The sequence below is a fragment of the Neodiprion virginianus genome, chromosome 1 (assembly GCF_021901495.1).
Source record: "Neodiprion virginianus isolate iyNeoVirg1 chromosome 1, iyNeoVirg1.1, whole genome shotgun sequence".
NCBI lineage: Eukaryota > Metazoa > Arthropoda > Insecta > Hymenoptera > Diprionidae > Neodiprion > Neodiprion virginianus.
In genome coordinates, this window is record NC_060877.1 from 4,154,466 (window position 1) to 4,175,062 (window position 20,597).

Sequence of the window (20,597 nt, forward strand, 5' to 3'; positions counted from 1 at the left end):
GTCGGTAAAAGATTGAAAATCATTTGGAGTACACATATTTTCTTCACACTGGTAATTAGCATAGTTTGAAAACTGCATGCAAAGAGAATTCTGCATATTGCTGACAGGGAAAAAATTAGCACGAATCCTGGGATATCAGCGATATGTAATTGTGTGTGTGTGTGTGTGTGTGTGTTTGTTACATTCACCAGACGCTTTGCGGTCATTGCGGAGCATAACGTGAGTAATTGACACTTTTGAATGTAATGGAAAAGAAGATAAAAGAAAGGCAGTACAGGACCGTATAAGAAAACGCACACGGGATCGTCGAGACGTTACGTCAAGGAATAAGGATTCCTCGATTACAGACGACGTTCAATCCATTACAGCGTACCGCATGCAGGGGTCTTTGCTCTTCGCGTGCGTGTCTTGCATGGATCTCTATGGTCCCCGTCTCGCTTGCATTCGACGAAGAACAAGAGGTGCATAATTTTCACCTGCATAGGTGTGATGCACATGCCACGTGTGTGTGGGCTTTAGCGAACAAGTAGAAACGTGGCGCCGCGTATTTACATCGGGCTTCGTGACTCGCGTACGATATCCAACAGCGTTACATGGTTTATGGTTGGCACGGTAAATCCCCATCCAGAAAAACCCGGCAGACGTGAACGTGACGCTCGGAAATGGAGGAATACGTGAGAAACAAATTGCAACAAAATTAAGAAGTTACACGTCTCGGGCAGTGGAGTGTTGCTAAATTTAACTCCGCTGCGCAACAGCGTTGGGTTGCATTTGTTGCAGTTTTAACACTGCACGTGTATTTGACAATTGTTCCCGGACACATTGACGAATGTCTCATACACTCTAGATACGTTTATTATATACATATACGGCTGGAGGAATTCGATCTGCTCGTTCCTGTCGTCATGCCTTGGATTATATCATACCTCCACGGACACCTACACCGTAATAGCGTAATATCACGTGCGGCGGGACGTTAACAATGATTATTGTCACGGTAAAATGGAACGTCGCGACGAAAATTGTGTATCCATGACTATTTAGGGTCAGCCACGGATCCTGGTGCGGCTCTGCGGTATTTTCCCTCGATGAATCGCCGGCGAAATGCGAATATAAGTTTCGGGGCCACGTTCCAAGGATTTGGCCATTCACCGACTACGCCGGTCTCTCCTCTCTTGTACGGAGATTGTTCTCGCTGCGGTTGATTATTTTTTGCGTGTAATCGTATCTCTATCACCATTTTTCTGCTAAGTAAAAGCCGTCCCATTAGCTGACGATCGGATGAACAGCGGTTGATACGATTGTACTGGAATTTTCAAGGATTCTCGAATGACATTAGAATAGTGATAAATGACCCTGACGTGAGTCCTTCTATTTGGTAATGGAAATTCGTTAATTTTTATGTCACAATAACCGGTTTACGATTATTAATCCCGTATAAAATTGGAGTTGGAGAGAAACGGAATATTTTTGTACAATACTCGACTGATTTATTTAGTTTATTTTAAAGACTTAGTTTTCTCGGTGAAGAAGTCCACCAAGATGAAAGTCAAGTGACTCTCGTCTGATCGAGCAGTTTCAAACATTTCCATTTCCGTCGAACTGTAGTCCGCTTTATAGTATCGAGATACGTAGCAGCTGGTATACAATAGCGCATTGTGACGAATAAGCGATTGTTAGAAAAGTCGAATCATACCCGGTCCTACGATTCATTCAGAGACATTCACCGTCGAGTCGTTTAATACCCACGTGACGGCTAGCACGGGTCATTGGTGAACATAAATGCGAAGGTGGGAGCTAGAATATTAGGAATGTGATGTGTGTAAGGAACTCACAACCAACACTCGGCTTTCCGTTGTACAGGCATAATATCACACAGCCATGCTCGATAGTATGAAAATCCACGAGCGGCTGACCGTCTTTGGTTCCGATCTAACTTCTGGAGAACTCTGCAAAGGTCGCCGGTAGTTTTGGGTCTTGGTCGGTACGGTATAAACCGCAAACGTCGCGACGACGTCGCTCCACGGTCATAAATATGCAGGAGTGACGGTGCGGGTTATATATTCGTCGCATAAACCAAGCGCACGATTATCATCTCGAAGTCGTAACATCGAGGAGACGAGTTGCAGCAGAGTTAACGTAATTTCGCGTATACGATTAGGTCCCCGTTGCACCCTTCCGCGCCATCATCGACCTTGAAAAACATGCACATTCTCCGTGGTTCTTGTAACCAGAGGAAACGACGCGGGTCACGAGTAAAATGATTAATCTTCCCGCTATGAGGAAAGCTTGAACACAGAACGCGACCTCCGAAGACGAGTCATCGAGTGATTAGCAACGGCATAGGTATTTCTCGCGGTGACGTTAGTTCCGATCGATGCAGAGATCGTAATTATACTCAATGCAGCTGCATCCTGGTATGCAGCAATCTTGACAGGCAACTACCTCCCAGTCGATGAATAAAATAATCAACCTAGCCGAGCGCCGGTGCTCGGACAATGGGCATATCGGGGTTTCCTGGAGGAAACTTGCCCGTCCAATCGACGCTAATTGCAAATGGATACGAGGTTTTCCTCGACAGGGAAAACCCCGGCCGGTTATCGCCTTTCTTCGCGAACGTGGACGGGAGACTTCTCTCTCGCTCTCTCGCTCTCTCCCCTTCCTTCATCTCCTACTCCTTCTCTTTTACCTCTCGCTCCTCTCTGTCCACTCGCCGCCCTCCGACTGGATGGCGTGGGTTGGTATAACGCGATAGTCAACCTCCGAGGACGCAGGAACTCGGCCCGCCAAGGAGAACCGAAGAGAACCGAACCGACCTCTTGACGTTCACCGCAAGATATCCGGCCTCCAGCTATCGTTCCTCTGGGCGCCGGCTCCTGCAGCTGCGTTTTTTACTCTGTCGGAAACGAGGTATTTTTTACTCGACGCTTGGCCCGCACACGTGCTTTTACGTACTTACGTCAAGTCTCCCCGGCTTGATAGAGTCGCGTCGCAACGAATACTGCCACACGATACCGACGGACTATATGTGGGTAAGTCGAGTAGGAATTTCACCCCGGGAATCAATCCGGTTCTCACCTGCATTTCGAGTTTTGTGGTGATCGTGATCGTGAATGGTGCGAGACAGTGCGACTATGTTGAGGATGGAATCTGTGTCACCCGGTCCCTTACCCGGATGATTCTAACGCCGTGGGTGACTAATGAACCCAAGTTGCAGCAGCCGTCGATTCGCAAAATTTGACAAAAACGACGATCAGTGGTAGCGGAATAAATCGTTTGACTGTGCGACGAATCGCGGATCGAAATTTTACCCGTCAAGTCTTTCCTCGTTACGTTGAAAAAATTTCACCGAAACCTTTCGGATCTGCTGTAGAATTCACCTCGTGGCTCGTACCGTGAAATTGGTCTATCGCAGCTTCGAACATACGTATGTGCGAATTTATTTCTAGTCGGCAAAGGAATAAAGAGACGAAAATTAGCTTTTCTCCCCGAACAGCAGGAGTGGTTATCGTATTATGATATCGCGGAGTAAATTTAACGCGTCAGAAATGAGGAGACAACAGAATAATACCTACGAATAATTATAAGCGTGCCGGCGTGTGACGTCGGCGGTGATTTTTTCTCTCCGTTTACCTGGTAAACGATACACAAAGATATAATATAACAGTGCTCTAGAAGTTTTATTATTATCAGTTTAATGAACCGTCTAGGTACTTACTGCAGTGAGGTGCGCAAATGGGTAGACTAGAACGTATTTACACAGAGAGAGAGAGAGAGAGAGAGAGAGACTCCAGCTTCACGGCACTGGTATAAATAAAAAACGCAATGTTTCCTTATCGCTTAAGATGTTGTATTCCTAACGTTGCAGAGTATTTGTTCAATTGTTTCAAATCACTCGCAGTTTTCCTACAAATTCAACGAAGATATTTTTTTCCGCTCATTTCTTCAACCATAGACGGTGAGAAAGAATAATTATCTTACGTAAAAACGCCTCGAGCTCTTGAATTTTTTTTCAATCCGAAGTCGCCGTAAATTCTCTACTTTTCCGGAGTGTGAATCATTGAAAAATATTTGAACCGGGTGAGTGTTTAAATTTAAATCGGATGGCCGTATAACGATTGAAACGAAAGTTTCCGTAACTAATGATACAAAATAAAAAATGCGACAATTTCGTTTTTCGAACCATCAACGAGACTCAAGTCGCACTGTAGTCATACCATCGATCAAAGACCGAAAATAACTGACAAACATTTTTACTTGGCATCGATAATACTGGCATTAACTGCATTCCCATTATTAACATAAGGCGAACATCGGGAGAAGTGAAATTAGTAACGAAATATTGTTAGTTCGCGTGAAAACTTACCTCCGTGAGGTGACAAATCTACGATAAAAACGTTCGTGATTTGGACCGAAGTGTGAATGGCCGTTGTTGAATTATAAGGTAGAAAATATCAGCGGATGAAGTCGGACTCGTGAAAACGTTAACGATTTCGTTAATTCGGTAAACTTTCATCTCAGCTATGCAGTCAAAAATTACTTTAAAAACCGAAAAAAACTTCGAGGTTTCGATCCTCTAGGCATAGTTATAGATTTTTACGCAGCGCAGTCGCGTGAAACTAATTGTCCGGGGTGAAATTGCAGCTTGCGGGAAATGAACTTTACGAATTTCGATCGATCTTCGACATGCGGAGAGAATTTTTTGCTTCCAAGTTTAAGACACGCGTGTTGCGTGAAAGTGTGGGAATACTCGGCATACGCCGTAACGTAATTTATCACGCAACGGCGCTCAGGAACGAAGGCCATTTAAGCCTTTACTAGTGGGGGAGAAATTATTTCCCGCCGCTGCAGCGAGAGAACGCCGAGCGTTAACGGCGCGTTATCACCGCTTATAAGCGATTAGACAGATACGAAATCGGGGTATATATACCGGTCAAAAAGGGCCCCCGTCACTAGTCGTTTTTTTCTTGGACACCGCCGAGCCGCTCCGCTTTATAGACATCAACGACAGGTGAGAGAGACCCAACATTCACACGCAGACGTCGTGTCCTATAATATACAATTAACGACAGGCCGGTACGGTTTTTCGCAACAGCCTTAATGGCTCCCGAGATATATGGAAAGGAACCGTTCACGATTCATGGTTCGTATTATAATTTTTTAGAGCGGGCCCGACGATGTTTGAAAAATCCGTTGGATTCGACTACCAAAACTCGTACGCAATAGTCAATGGTCATTGGTCATTGACGCATTTTTAATAGCTAAACGGGGCTGCGGTATCCTGATTAATAAAACGGAAATCCCCTTTGTCACGGTGGCTCAAATTACTCCCCTTTTTCGGTCTAAGCACCCCAACGTCTGAAAGTAGCCTTGATACATCCACCGTCGTAAGAGTCTATATCAATGTATACAATCAGATCTCGTGCTATCAACTTTGTGTCTTTGTGGGAGATTAAACTGTACACGTAGTAGACGCGGTATTGCCGCTGCCGAAGATTGATTGTAACCGGTTAAATTGAGCCTCGAGTACCACTTGCTGCAAAAGTGTATTATACCTGTACCTGTAATACGAGTTGAACGATTACCTTGCCCACTTGTCCGCAGGAAGCTACACTGGCTTAAAATAATTTCCATACGTTTTATCTTCAGCTATCACCCTCCAAGATGTCTTTGGAAGATATAACGACCCTGTCGTCCGCCGTTTTGCACGACGAGGACGACACAACCGAGGATGACGAGAGCAGCGCGATACTCGTCGCGAAATCAGTGACCATGGTCTGTCTCTGCCTGGTCAGTATTTGCATAGGCCTCATTCCCATCCAGGTGGCAAGGTGGTTCAAATGGACATCGAACGAGATAAGTCCGAGGTAAGTCAGTGCCTGTCGTAACTCGACGATCCTCTTCTTCTTGGTCGTCAGACTTAACGAAGCTCGTTTTCCCAACTTAGGTCCGCGAAGATCATTGACTTATTGCTGGGCTTCGGAGGCGGCGTTCTCCTCAGCACAACTTTCCTCCACATTTTGCCGGAGGTTTCCGAAGGGGTTGAGGAACTGGTGGAAGAGGGCTCGCTGCCCTCCCTCTCGGTATCCTTGGCGGAGCTGCTCATGTGCTCAGGGTAAGTGCCATCGCGATTTAAGAAGCGAAGTGAAGTGAAGTGAAGTGCAAGGGGCGTTTCGAGAGCCCCTCTTAACACGCCACGTTCGTTTCGCTTCTACGCAGGTTCTTCCTGATGTACCTGGTCGAGGAATTGGTTCACGTATACCTCGGAAGGGACGACAAGAGGCGGAAAAGACTATCCGAGAATTCAAAGACGATCAAAGATGTCAATAAGAGCACCAACGAGCTGGTTATGGAGAACGGTGTTTCCGCCAGTCCTCAGCCCCATCCTGGGTAAGATGCGGCAATTATCATCGGGATGGATTACATCCTTGAACATGGCACTCGAGGTCCTTTCAAAGCGCCCAATACTCCATCCGAGCTCCACAACTCGTGCCGAAAATGATAAATTCTCGTTCCAGGTACGGCCACGGCCACAGCCACATTCCCCTTCCGGCCGAAGACGACGATGATTTCGTGGTCAGTTCTCTGAGAGGGTTGCTAGTTGTTCTTGGTCTCTCGGTGCACGAGCTTTTCGAGGGATTGGCCATCGGCTTGTCGAGCACCGCGAGTGACGTCTGGTAAGCGATTAGAATTTTGCTATCTCACAATCGGGGATGATTACGGATCCGCGTGGAACTCCGGACACTATCTCATCCCCGTATTTCGGTGTTCAGGTACCTCTTCGGTGCGGTAGCAGCGCACAAGTTCGTCATCGCCTTCTGCATCGGGGTCGAACTCGTCACGGCAAGGACCCGGTTTCCCCTGATGATCATTTACATTTGTACTTACGCTGTCGTGTCTCCGATCGGAGTTGGAATCGCGATGATCGTGACTGGCGGTGCAAGCGCTGCAGCCAGTGGACCCGTCGCTGTAATTCTGCAAGTAAGTTCGCGACTCGAAATCAGACTTCCGGAACGTTGGATTCATTATCGAATTTCAATTGGATTATAAATCTTTGCAGGGACTCGCAACGGGGACTCTACTTTACGTTGTGTTCTTTGAAATCCTGAGGAAGCAGCGTCACGGGATAATCCAATACCTGTCGGTGCTCATCGGGTTTCTTCTCATGGTCACGATCCAGTTTTCCTGTGAGTATATCATCCGACACTTTTCATCATCGTTCAGCCGATTTCGAAGAGGAATCGTTCGAGCCGAATGACGATCGGTTTCGGCCGCAGTATCGCGTCTGCAGAAATTTCTTTTGGAGAAGCCTGAGGCTTGAAAAATGGAAAGCTTGTGATAATCGCTCATATGCAAAGCTCGCAGGACACTTACACACCCGGTTTGCTGAATATGTACTACTGCATGCGGACTTATCGTCATAAGCGTATCGTTTTACCCTGGAATCTAGAACCGGTTCTGCAGAGGAAATATGATATTTTGCGCTGGTATCACGCGACCCGCGTCACTGCGTTTCGTTCGTCAGAGATAAAGAAATCATACTTTGATGAAACAACAAAGTTTCGAATAGTCGTAAACCGAAAGGCTCAAAGTTCCGAAATTTAAGATTCTGGAAATTAAAGTTACGGTACAGCAAAGTGTTGAAAAGTCAAGTACCAGTAGAGTAAGGTTCCGAAAAATAGAGTTTCGATAAAGGAAAATTTCAAAAATTAAAACATGGTCACACAGCCTGGTTTACTCAACGAGTGGGTGTACAAAATCGGAAAAATCGAAAATCTAAACGACGTGCAGGACTCCGAACGTAAACATATCGAAAATCCAGAAAAACGAATGATCAAAGTGGTGAAATTTCATCAATCCAGAAATTCACAGAACTAAAAATCTTAGATCATTCGGAATTTCGATGTTTCAGATTTTTTAATTTTCTCACTTTTGCACTTTCGGACCTTTGACTTGTCGAAGTTACGCCCTTTCGCCATTTTGCGCTTTCGTGATTTTACCCTTTCCGAACTTTGCGCGTCGGATTTCGGACCACTCGAAACTTTGATCTTACGTCAAAGTTTGATTTCTTTACCTTGATTTTCGCCACCAAAAAATTCGAATTTAGCGCCTTGGGACTTCAGCTATCGCTGAAGAAAATAACGCTTATGAAGCAAAATTAGTGTTTCATACTAGCGAACGTGATCGAATTAAAAATTTAATTTCAACTTTAAAAACTCGATAATTAATGCCGAAAATTAAAAAAAAAATAATTGGGATTTACGTAAATTATTTCCATCACGTACGTATGTATGAAAAATTCAAAACTCAGCTTTGTACACTCACAATTGGCATGCGATGAATTTCTCTCTCTCGGTATTTCCCCCATGCATTAATTCAAAACGTACGCATCGATATTTCGCATCATATATACATAAACATATTCAAATTCCACGCACAACTCGTTCGTCGATTTTCGCACGAGCCGTTGTGATTTAGGTTGGAGTGCCGTCGGTCGATTCAATTTGAACCACGTGCAGGCTCAACACGTACCGTAACACGGCTGACCTCGACTCTGAATGATTAAAAATCCCTCCTACTAACTACATACATACTTGAAATAATTTTCATCCCTTCCTGCGCGTACCTCACATTCAGACTCTTTATTTAAACAGATATACTAATCCAGTTGTTTCTCTGATTCTTTTCATATACGCTTCTGGGGGAATTTACAGTGGGCCACGAACACTCGCACTCTCACTAACGAAGTACTAACAACCCACAGACAATTCAAAGAATAGAATAAACGAGAAATAATTTTACACCTGCGCCCGAATCATCCCGGATGAACGAGGAGGACGTAAGGACGTCGTGACCGGCAATCGCAGCTCTGCAAGTGATGCAGCTCTCTTACAAGGCTATGTGCAGGATATTTCGATCGCCAACGTAAGGTGAACAAAAGTAGGTGATGGGATAACAGAAACATCACGGGAGATGATGTATGTAAATATGATAGAATTAGGGACGGACGATTCGTATCGGGAGTAGATAGAATACAGTATAATTGTTGCGTTTGAAATGAGACGAGGTCAATTCTATTGATATTGTAGAAACGAAGTTACTCCATTTTTTATACCATTAAATACGATACCTTTTTACTTTTCTTTTTACACCAACGAACTAACCAACCCTTTTCCCTTTTCTCTTGCTTGATATAATACTAACCGCACCGAGGTGAGCGTGCCAGTTATCGACACGTTCAGACTCAATTATTGACACTTTTATTTTTCAAAATTATAAACTGACGGCACGAATTGTGAATTTCTCGATGACTAAAACCAGTTGCTGGAAGGTTAGACGGGAAAATTTTATTTTTCGGTAATTTCAGAACCAACGATCAAACAGACACAACCAAAAAAGGGTCAATAACTGTTACGCTTATCTTACCTTATCAACTCTTCCGCATGATCATAACGTAAGGATACAATATACGTATCCATATACGTGCGTGCATCGCAACGTCGTTAATTAATTATTATCGAACTGACGATGAATCGGTGCTGTTTCATTCACCCCCCGTTGCATTACAATTATTCAAATTGTCGGTAATCCATGAATTATGAATTACCGTGCCAACAACTCGGCGTCTCTTGTTGCGAAGCGTAGGCGACACACTTAACCCCGCCCTTGTACTAACCAGATGTTCCACGTAATTGTACATTAATAAATAATTACCACGTGTGCCTGTTGTAGGCGAATGCATTGCGTTCGCGCGATATCTGTCGCGGACCGCATCTTCGTAATTTCCGTAAAACTTTTCACTTCCAAAATTTTCTAAATTATTTATCCCTGCGATTAAAAACGCGCTGCAGCTCTTGTCTGTCCGATATTTTGAAAAATGACCACCACAAGCAGTACTGTCTATAAATGACTTTTACTGGCCAAAAAAAGGTTTCTTTCGAAGTTGTCAAAATTCCAATTCCATTTTTGCTGCACACGATACTCGGTCGGTTTGGCCTGGAACTAAAAGCAGCTCCTGCAGATCTGCACGGCGTATTGCACATACTCACACACTCGTTTCACTTGATCACTGCTGACCCAGATATCATTTGTTCACCGGTCAAGGCGTGCCTGTACAACTCGTACACACACTTGCCTGTGCAATAATGAATACTAGGGTGACAGTGGGATCGTTCGCGCATAGAGTGTAAGGTCGTTTTACGTGAGAATGCGTCGAGTGTAAATGGCATTATCATGTCTGCACCAGCATTATAACCGAAGACGGTAATGTGTGCACGTTTTCTTGCCAGTCTTTTTACACATCCCGGAAAACCGATACAGCACGTATCGGCAATGAATTATTACACGCCCGTGACATTATATCGAAGAGCGTGAAATTATATTTCTGGCGTAAAATTCCGCGCAAAAATTGCTCACGGCCGACATTGAACGGCTTCCGTCAAAAAACGGTTCAACCTTCAAACCTGGTTCAAGACCGTTGGCAGGGCTTGTTTTTCAACAAAGAATTATCGACTGGTACCCAATGACGCGCGCTTTTCCGATCGCCATGCTTTTGGTACTTTGCGGAAAAAGAAACTTTTCTTTTTTTTGTTTCCTCCCTCTTCATTCCAGGACACTCGCAGGCCGTAAACGCGTTTGCGAAAATCTCTCTCCTCGCCTTTCTCCCGTGCAGGCCTCCGTTTCTCCGTTCCAAGAAGGAGGCTGCACCCTTCCGGTTCGCGGGGTGCGGCGCGAGGAAAAGAGCTCTCGTGAAAAAGGAAAGAGGTGGAAAAATATAGCGTTCGCCTAGGCCGAGGACGGTGTATACGCGAAAAGCGGCGTGATAGGAGGGCATGCGCGAAAAGGTGAGAGGGAGAGAGCGGAGAGCGAAAAGCTAAGGGGAACACGAACACCGCGTTTCCACGCAGCCAGGAGAGCACCGGCATCACAGTGGGGGAGAGACGGTGCCAACCGAGCGTGAGCGACCATCGGAAGCTACCTACATCTGCTTAGAAAGCTCAGTGGCTCGTCAACCAGCGAGCGTTTCTCCCGATCCGTATATCCGGTGCACCGGCCGTGTAACGCGATTTGCGGAATTCCAATGACCGTGTAACAAGTTGACACGCGGTCGCAGAAGCTCCGGCCGTGCGGCACGGCTGAGCCCCACTCGAACCTCCTTCCACCCCCGCCGGGAGGAGAAGACAAAACCGTATAAATCATCCGACGATAGTCCGTACCGTCAGAGATTTTGGGAACCTCCGGGATCCAGTGACAGTGCGCGATGCGTGCAGCCCGAAGTTGTACGTCGACTTTCTAAAACCGGCACGCGACACTCGCGATTCTCTTGTAATTTTTTTATTTTTTATTCTTATCATCGTTCCTCATCGTCAAACGAGTTGGCGGAAAAGCGTGGCGACAGGAATCGCGTACCCAAGACCATTGGAAGTTCCGGTCCAGGAGTTTGGTCTCTTGGCGTCCTGCTGTTGACCAGTTTGTTCCAATTTTTCTTAGGCTTTAAAGAGAACGTTTCGAGAGTATTTCGAACGATTTTTTAGGCTGAATTAAATTTTTATCAGCAAACTATCTGCCACCCTGCCGCTTCATCGCGTCACAGGTTTAGGTGACTGGGGTTTGAGACCTAGGATGTGTTTTTTGTTAGCGATTATGTCCCGCTAGATGTAACTGTTCAATTTGAATCGTCGCTACGAGGCCGTGCAACGCACTTGCCGGGTGCTCGTCCCGTTTACCATTCTTCATATTCGGTTTTACGGTCATCGACTCCGAACGTCGCACACCACGAGACCTAAACGTACCCGTCTCTGGAATCTATTGCACGTTATACCCGCGTGAGAAGAAACACCGTTCGTTTCGTACACGATTTCGAAAGAATACCGGCGGGATTCGTTCCGCCGTACGTCGCGTCTCATCTGGGAACAATAAGTCGGTGGTTAAATCGCGTTGCGTAATACGGACGGTTTCAATGTCGCAACGTGCCAACCGTGAGAACCCATAGATCACGATGACGATGACGATTTAACGAAGAGACGAGAACGCGCTGTGGAAACGCGATTGTTGTGAAAAGTGCGCCTTTCCGCATACCTGTTCCACCTACTTCCGCGCGCTCTTCGAACGCCACACACATGCGGTTCTTGTCGCGTGTAACGCAAGTGCGAAACAAGGAGACGATAGAGAAGCATCGCCGGTTGGTAAAATGAGTATTAAACGAGCACACTGGGATGACGGTGTGTCGCAAGTCCTCGACCTGCCAGGTGGTTTGCCGCGCAATTGACGCATCTAACATCCGCAAATTATTACTCACACGTACGGTACGGAGATGATGATTCGCTGTACCGTTATCGAAGAGTGTGGCACGCGTAGTAAATAACCGGCAAAAAGGACCCGAAGAAACGGATTCGGTGCGATTGGACAACGGGCAATTTAGAGAGGAGTGAAGGGGAGGATAGTAATAATAATAATAATAATAATAATAATAATAAACGATAATAAAAATAATACGGTAATAAGGAAAGGAAGAATACAAGAAAAGAGGATATTATGAAGAGCTACGTGACGGTGCAATATCGCCCTGCTCCTCAGATCTGGGTCACGTTCGCAAGCCTTGGAGGCAAATTGGCGCCGCATGTAGGATAGATAAAAGAAAAGAATTGTAGAAAAAGGAGGGACGAAAGGCGTTTTTTGGCGACCCTCGAAACTTGTAACCGTGGTTGGTGTGGTATGGGCGGAGCTTGGTACTGATATAACTACCTGGTACCACGGTTACTATCAGAATGTACCGAGCCGGCGATGAGGACATAGCGCGGTAGCAATCTAGGGGTGCGAGTCAAAGATCCGAGTTGTCAAAGTTCCGAACGGCCAAAACCTCGAATGGCCGAAATTCCGAACACTGCGACCTTCAAAACGCTCCTCGGCATGTTGCGGAGGAGTTGTGCAGCAACGTTCGGAGTTTTGACCATTCGGAACTTCGACCCGCACCCTTGGTACACCTACCATTCGCTCGCCAAGAAACGCTCGAGGAGGAAAATCGTTTTTGTTCGCTTGAATTAGAAAAAAAAAAAAAAAATTAAAATTTAACCGATCCTACAGAATCTTCGGCGTGGAAAAGTGTTGTCCGGATGACGATAAGTGCCGGAAGATCGAGTGATCCTATCCGCTGAAACGTGAGAAGAACTTGTACGACAATTTACATTCGCAAATAAACGATAAAAGTAAAATCAGCGAGGATGGAGGCGATGGGGACGATAATTGACAACGCTCAGAAGACACCTGTTGTGAACAACGGAGCCGTTGGCATTTTGTTGGCGAAAATCGGGGCGATGCTGGTCCTTGGAATCGGATCGCTCAGCGTAGGATCGCTACCTCTTTGCATCAACAGATGCAGATTGAGTCGGGGCAGCGCGAGCACCGCTGAAGTAAATATATCATACGATATTCGCAGCAAAATGAGTCGAGATATGGATGTTTTACTGTTGTTTTTTATTTTTATTTCTTTTTCTCTAACCAAGATCGTATCAGTTTTGTGCGAAAGGTTGGAAAGGGGAGACCGCGGGATCGATCGCAAAATCCTTTTAACGCGACGCGAGTTTTTGCGACTCGTACCACCTCATGTAACGTTATACTCGTTTCAATTTAGAATTCCATGAATTCCTTCTCTGATGGCTGATTCCGAGCTTTAAAATCCTCCCTCCGGAGGGACCGTGAAATTGTCTTAAAGTTTATTCCGCAGACAGGTATCGCGGAAACCGTGCACCATTTGGCTCAGGAAATATCTTTACGTTCGTTAATTTTGATGGCGCAGCGTCAGAGTTATTGCTCAATTAAAACCACTGTATTTATTTACATCTGAAGATACCGTCGAGCGGATAAACATACTCTCGGTACATCGTTTAATTTTTAATTTTTTTTCTCTTTTTTTGCTTACGCTCGAGTCATTACTTTTCCGCTAAATTAAAGTGTGGGTTCGTAAGGATCTAAAGTAGGCGATGAAAAATCGTCGTCGTATTCTCTCCGGTCTCCCGTATAAGGTGAATGGTTTCCAACCGCACCTTACACGTATACCGATATTCCGTTTATGAAATCGGTAGGTATTCGAATTTTTCAACGATCGTTCGAATCGGTATTGACCACCAACGAATCCTCGACAAGCCGTAAAAATGGAAGTTGGTACTGTCCGGTGATAACGGCGTGATACACCTGGGTTAATCGAATCTTGAAACAGGGTTTGCTGACGTCGCTGCTCCTGTGTTTCGGGGGCGGTGTTCTGCTCTTCACGTCGTTCGTCCACCTGGCCCCGGAAGTCCGCGAGAGCGTGGAGAAGCTGCAGGAGAGCGGTAAGCTGATGAAATTGGGTGGCGGCTTGGGTCTGGCCGAACTGTTGCTCTGCGGTGGTTTCTTCTTCGTCTACCTGGTGGAAGAGGCGGTGCACGCGGCGCTGGACCGAAAGCCGGAACCGACGGAGGCGGCGCTGCACCGAAGCGTTTCGCTGCGAAGATGCAACCGAAGCTCGAGCGGGAGTCGAAGAAGCCGAGAGGCGGGAAGAAGCGGGGAAAAATCCCTATCCCCCGACGCCCGGATATCCCCAATGGCCCAGGACCGCGCCTACGAGTCCGACACTGACAACCCCGGGATCTTCGCCACCCGTAACTCCAGACTCCACCAGGAGGTAGACTCGGGTTACGAGAAGAACGGAAACCTCGCGGGGAAGGTTAACGGAGGCTCGACGTGTCCCTGCGACGCGTCGGCGAACCCGACGAGGAACAGCTTCGGGAACACGATTCCGCTGTCGCAGAACGAGCGCAGTTATCTCTCGCGGAACCTGGAAGTCCCACGGGGACTCGACGGCGGGGAAATCGAAGGAAAGGCGAACCCGCTCTGCGGAAACTCTTCGGCGTCTTCCGCGTCGACGGCCTCGCCCCCGGCCTCGACGCTCCCCCCTAACGCCTCGGTCAGGGGGCTGTTGACCGTGATAGCGTTGTCCTTTCACGCGATATTCGAGGGCCTCACCGTCGGCCTCGAGCCCTCGTTGTCCTCCGTGATATACCTGACCGCCGCCATCGCGACCCACAAATTGGTGATCGGCTTCTGCGTGGGGATGGAAATGGTAGCGGCCGGGGCGAACGCCAGGATAGTCCTCGGCTACCTCGTCGTATTCTCCGTCGTCACTCCCATCGGCATCGGGATCGGACTCGTGATCGGACGCCTCGAGGACCCCGGCGAAGGACTCGGACCCCTACCAACACTCCTGCAGGGTTTCGCCGCCGGGACCCTTCTTTACATTGTATTTTTCGAAGTCCTCGCAAGGGAGAGAGCGAACGAGAAAAGCGGGCTGCTTCAGCTCGCCGCCATCCTCGTCGGGTTTATGTTCATGCTGGGACTCCAGTACGCCAGTGAGTTGGACGGTGCTTTGGTGGTATCTCATTCCCCTTTTCCTCGTGCCTTTTTTTCTTCCCTCCCACGTCTCCAGATCCCTATTCTTACACATTTTCTTTTCTCACCTCTTTTCGCCAATCGTCGGAGTGCCGTATGAACGGCGTTACGTACCTACGCGTTTAAGTTAAAATCAATCTCTTCAAAGGGTTGCGGAAAGTCTCAGGTGCAGGGTCAGTAGGTATTTCGGGCGAAGGTCGGACGAGCAACTCCGTACCGGGCTAACCCACCGGTACAAATTTCCACCCCTGCCACCCCTCGACCCCTTTTCATCCCTCTTTCCCAGTGCTACGCCACCCGCATATATAGGTAACTAATTTTGCTCAACTTGCACGGCACTCCTTGTCCATATGCATAAATCCCGCACCTGTTTCGGCACATCACGAATCACAATTTCTGCACGTTGCATCGAACGTGCACATGTGTACGTAAATGTGTACAACGTGTGTTTTAAATTCCTACGATAAGTTGTAGACGTTGTCCTGTGATTCATTGCAATTTGGAACCGGTTTGTGGATGTGGATCGAATAAAATATGTCGCCCAGAAGAGAGTAATCGGTTTACCGTTTTCAGTAAATTATATAACTAAATGCGAGTTTCTTGAAATTGTAAATTTTCTATCATACGACGTGTGTCTTCTCACTTTCCAAATGTTGCGAAGTGAAAACCGAGGCACGGAGAATCTCGAAGAAATATTGAAAAAATTGGAAAGCTCTTTAAATTTTCTCGTCTGAAATCTCACTCTTGTCCAGATAATTTGTTAAAACGTTTTAGATGCTCTAAAGAGCACTGAAAATTTTCTTGGGTTAAATCTTACTCCCGTCGAAGTGGCTCGGTTCACGATCCGAAAAAGTAACCCTTCGATTTACAAAATTTACAAAGTAAACAGTATTTCTTTGTCAATAAACGATAGATTTTGCATAAATCCTGACTGTTTGTTGACCGAGTTGAGCTTCTCTCGCTTCTTATTATCCGCGAAATTGGGAGGACGCAGTGTCTGCGAAGCGTGTAATGAGAATCTAATCACTTCCTTTAATCTATACACACATAGACCAAATATTGCAGCACTGTATACTTGTGTGTACATGTATAGTAAATGGCGTGTGAGAAGACGGTATCGCGATCTATAGTTGATAGGTATACCTATATTCAGAGTCGTAGGGTACCGCTGATATTCCGGCACAGGGTTCGGCAATTTCGTGATTATCTTATCGTTGCGAATCGAATCGGATAAATATTCGCCTGCAGGGTTGAGCGGTGCACACATAATTTAACACACCCCATTGTGCTTGTTGGGAAACGAGACGTGCTTACGCATACCTTACGCAACATTTGCAAATGCTTATACGCCACAACAAAGCGAACATATTTGCACGCATCGAGTGATTTAACACCGGACGCCAACGACGCACCGAGCTCAATCAATTCGCGATAACGTGATTAATTGTAACGATAAGTTGACACCCTGCTCAATGCTCGAAGTAGAACATGTATAATTCGCGACTTGGTAGTTGAGTGCAACTATGGCAACAACAATTAAACTCGATGCCGTAAACCGGAAAACCTAATCCGAGAAATTACGGCTTGGATTTTATGCGGTTCGGAGTTAAATGAAGGTACTCACGATTCACCTTTTAATATCCCTGTTTGGTCGCGTCGTGTAAGCGATTAATCTGAGTATTCGAGGCTTCTGGGTTATTAAAAGACAGGATTTATACGACAGATAATAAAATTGAGTTTTTCAAGATAAAGGCGAGTCTCGTATAATTCTTGAGAAACCAAAGTAAAAAAAAAAACCCAGAAAGTACACCGTCCTAACAAGGAGTTGGAAAAAAGATGCAGTCGATTTCTTTCCTCAGAGGCAATTACCGTTCAGTAATCGTTGATCGGCATCTACGCGACGATATTATACCTCTAGAAACGCCGGCACAGTTCATTGAACGATTTGTAAAACCTCATGGCATCCGTTCCCGGTACATCGAGGCCCGGGTTAAGTACGCGGTGAAAGTTGATCGGCGATCACCAGGTGTTCTAGACGAAACTTGCGAAATTTAAAGTCTCTTGTTAGTGATATTTGCCTTATGGAGTTTAAGCGAAACTGCAGACAAAGATCGATTACGCAATGGCGATTCCGTGCAAGGTGTTATATTATATGGTTCGTGATTCTTGAATTAGTTGCATACAAACAAAGAGATTTTCAAATATCTCTCCTCTCGTTACCTCGAAATCGTGCCTCTCGTTTGATATTTATTTATTTCTTCGTAAGAGAGGCGGATGTTGTTACGAGCTAGAACCTAGTCAATGATTAGGAAACTTGAAAATCGGTATTGAGAAAATCGGTCAGCCGTATCATTGTTAGTCAGATATTAAACTGCGAACATCCGGTTCGGAATGTTCGTCGTGTATGATAAACGAAAAAACAACGTTATGTCCCCCTGTATTGTAAAAAATAATCGTATCGCTGTTTGATAAATTCATCGATTCATTCGACGCACGTTAATCGTTTACCAGTTTTATAAATCGTGTATACGCGTAGCAATACTCGTTGCGTAATTTGTTGTTCACGGTTCAATTTTATTCCAGCTTCACACTCCCACGAACATGGTCATGGTCATAGCCATGGCCATTCCCACGAGGAAGAAACCAAGAACGGCGACGACGATCATCTGCAGAATCACGATCATCGGCATCATCCCGATGACTTGATAGCCTCGACGATATCGAACGTCACGGAGAAGATATTGGACGTGATATCTACAACTCTGTCGTCGACCATGGTCACGGAAAAGAGTGCATAACGCAGTGAGTTGATACACGATCGATATGGGCCAAAGATATTGGCATTGTTCAAAAGTTTCCTGAATTGCAACGTTCCGGTCTCCCCTTCGATTGTCCGCAGAGAAATCGGAAAAACAAAAAACGCACCGAGATCTAAGGAACCCGAAATGTTCGGGCATCGCCCATCGAGAGTGATGGTCACTCGGCCAGCCAGGATTCGCCTCGTCAAGACCAATCGGTGGTTCGTGAATCGACCGGAAGTTCCCGGGGAAGGTTGCTTAATCGTGGCCTCAACGATCATCCGGAGTTTCACGTGAAAAACAACGGCGAGAGTTATTATTATCGTTATAAGAATGGAATTCGGCGATGCGGAACGAACGACGTTCACCTAAAACAGGAAACGTAATGACCGCGTCATTTTTACCTTCTCAAACTTCTCAAGTTCGTGAAATTACGCTCTCGTCATTCGCGATTTGCGATACAGACGGACACGGGAAAGGTGGATCGAATATACTTGTTGAATTGATGCCTTCTTCGGCGAGGCTCGTTATATCGTTGATCGAAAATAGAAGCGAATCATGACGATTATTCTCTCTATTTCTAATTCGAATCAATAGCACTTGCCTAGCTTCTTGCTTTAGAGTTCATCGATTTGTCGTCACATCAAAACGCGCAGCGCTAAGTTTAACGAGGAAAATATTTCTTAACCGCGCTGACTCTTTGATGCAGTGAGATTATACACCTATTATCATTTACTTTGACAGAACATTACTGTGTTGACTTGAAACTTTTTTTCTAAACTAGTATTGCTTGATTAGTCTTATAAAACATATTTACGATTTAATGAGTCGCGCAAACGTTAAATAATATCATTCCTGAGATTCGATATAAAACTTTTCAGTTTGAGGAAATTATTTTATGCTTAATAAATGTAGGAAGCGATTTCTCTAAGTCAGATAGACCTGTTTCGAGTCAAATAAAAGTAAATTATTATAGCGAATCAAAGATTCAGTCGGCGATATCTTTTTCTCAATGCGCACGGTGATACGGAATAGTAAACTTGGTGATCGCAATTCTAATATTTACATTAAATTCTAGCATGTTAACCAGACTTTCTTGAGTTCCGATACTTGTCATAAAATAAAAATGATGCATTTCCGGGTACTTGAATTATTATACGGTGAACTCACAATCAGCAATTAGTTTCACGAGGAGAAAAGTATATTTCAAACATTATATCATTGTGTAGTAAGCTAAAAGCAAATGGTGATGAAAACACTTTCTCTGTACATACCTTATACCTACAATATAATTAAACAGAGAGCGGTTCTATTTTTTTACCGTACGCTTTTTCAGAATAGTGAAATCTGATAATACTGTAATTCATTTTTATCGCTTATAAACTTTTTTCAAATCACGTAGATTCATAATTAAGAATAGATGTGCACGAGTTAATCTAGGTAAACATAATAAATGAAATTCTCAATCGAAGAGGCCGATATGGATAGAGGAATGTCGATTCTCCGGTTGTCAACTGAGATTTTAGCTCTACGGCTTATCAAATACGGACGTAAAATTCGTTCATTAGTGTTAAACAAACCTAATACTTCATTTTACGTACGACGCTATATAGAAGCAATAATTCATAGACTCGATCCGTGTTGATACAGTTGTACATGCACTTATACTTAACGTAGAGCCGGAAGTATTTTTTCGCATTCCACTATGACTGACAATGAGTGAAACGGAAAGTAGAATGAAACGATAGACACAATGTGCAATGAGAAGTATGAAATTACCGTGCTGGAATGTTGAAGTAGCTGTATTAATTGGTTGTTTATCGAGATGAGATATAAGATTGAACATGGTTGGACAATAAGAATGTTACAAACAAATATATTTCACTTTAGCTTTAAGTATTTTCATTTGAATGTGTCTATTTTTTACTATAAAAATATATATATATATATAAATTACATTCATTAGTTTTTCATGCTAATACTAAAGGTGTTAAAAAAAAAATCCTATCAAGCTGGAAGCACTGATTAATGCCTTTCAGATGAAACCTGATGTAATAATATGCACCGAAGCGTGGCTAACCAATAAGATACATTATTATAAGTATACCCGGATGTGATATATATGATAATAACATTAAGATAAACATTGCAGATGGTGTAGTTATACATGTCAAAAATTCTCTTCACTTTCAAGTAGTATCGGAGCAGTATGATGATCTCAAAATTACTGGTACACAGTTTGAGTTAAAAAATAAAATTGCACATAAGATATCTCGTTTATGCAGGTGTCACGATTATGGTACTGGCTATGCTATAAATGACGTCAAAAAATTTATTGATACTAGTAAAGAAGTATCGCATCAATCATAAGTGCAG

General features: G+C 44.8%; 1 protein-coding gene across 11 annotated transcripts; it reads left to right on the top strand.

The window, feature by feature from the left end:
* Positions 1-2,702: 2,702 nt before the first annotated feature.
* Positions 2,703-20,385, top strand: LOC124310560 (zinc transporter ZIP1-like). 11 transcript variants are annotated; one of them, XR_006906438.1, is made up of 9 exons: positions 2,703-3,032; positions 5,650-5,867; positions 5,948-6,115; positions 6,220-6,390; positions 6,519-6,677; positions 6,774-6,981; positions 7,061-7,187; positions 8,715-8,940; positions 18,007-18,139. XR_006906438.1 is itself a non-coding variant. In XM_046746904.1 (9 exons), the coding sequence occupies exons 1-8, from the start codon at positions 3,027-3,029 to the stop codon at positions 18,219-18,221; spliced, it is 1,272 nt and encodes a 423-aa protein (XP_046602860.1). In that variant the 5' UTR covers positions 2,709-3,026; the 3' UTR covers positions 18,222-18,225; positions 18,323-20,385. The 11 variants fall into 11 exon arrangements, 9 of the variants coding, with proteins under 9 accessions (XP_046602888.1, XP_046602860.1, XP_046602870.1 ...); XR_006906439.1 differs by having other exon boundaries at positions 8,715-8,925; positions 18,007-18,120; XM_046746904.1 differs by lacking the exon at positions 8,715-8,940 and adding an exon at positions 18,323-20,385 and having other exon boundaries at positions 2,709-3,032; positions 18,007-18,225.
* Positions 20,386-20,597: the final 212 nt, after the last annotated feature.

Coding starts and splice junctions, on each gene's coding strand:
- LOC124310560 (XM_046746872.1), top strand. CDS start 13,221: ATGGAGGCGATGGGGACGATAATTGACAACGCTCAGAAGACACCTGTT. Junction 13,410..14,215: donor GCAGCGCGAGCACCGCTGAA/GTAAATATATCA, acceptor ATCTTGAAACAG/GGTTTGCTGACGTCGCTGCT. Junction 15,384..18,006: donor GCTGGGACTCCAGTACGCCA/GTGAGTTGGACG, acceptor ATTTTATTCCAG/CTTCACACTCCCACGAACAT.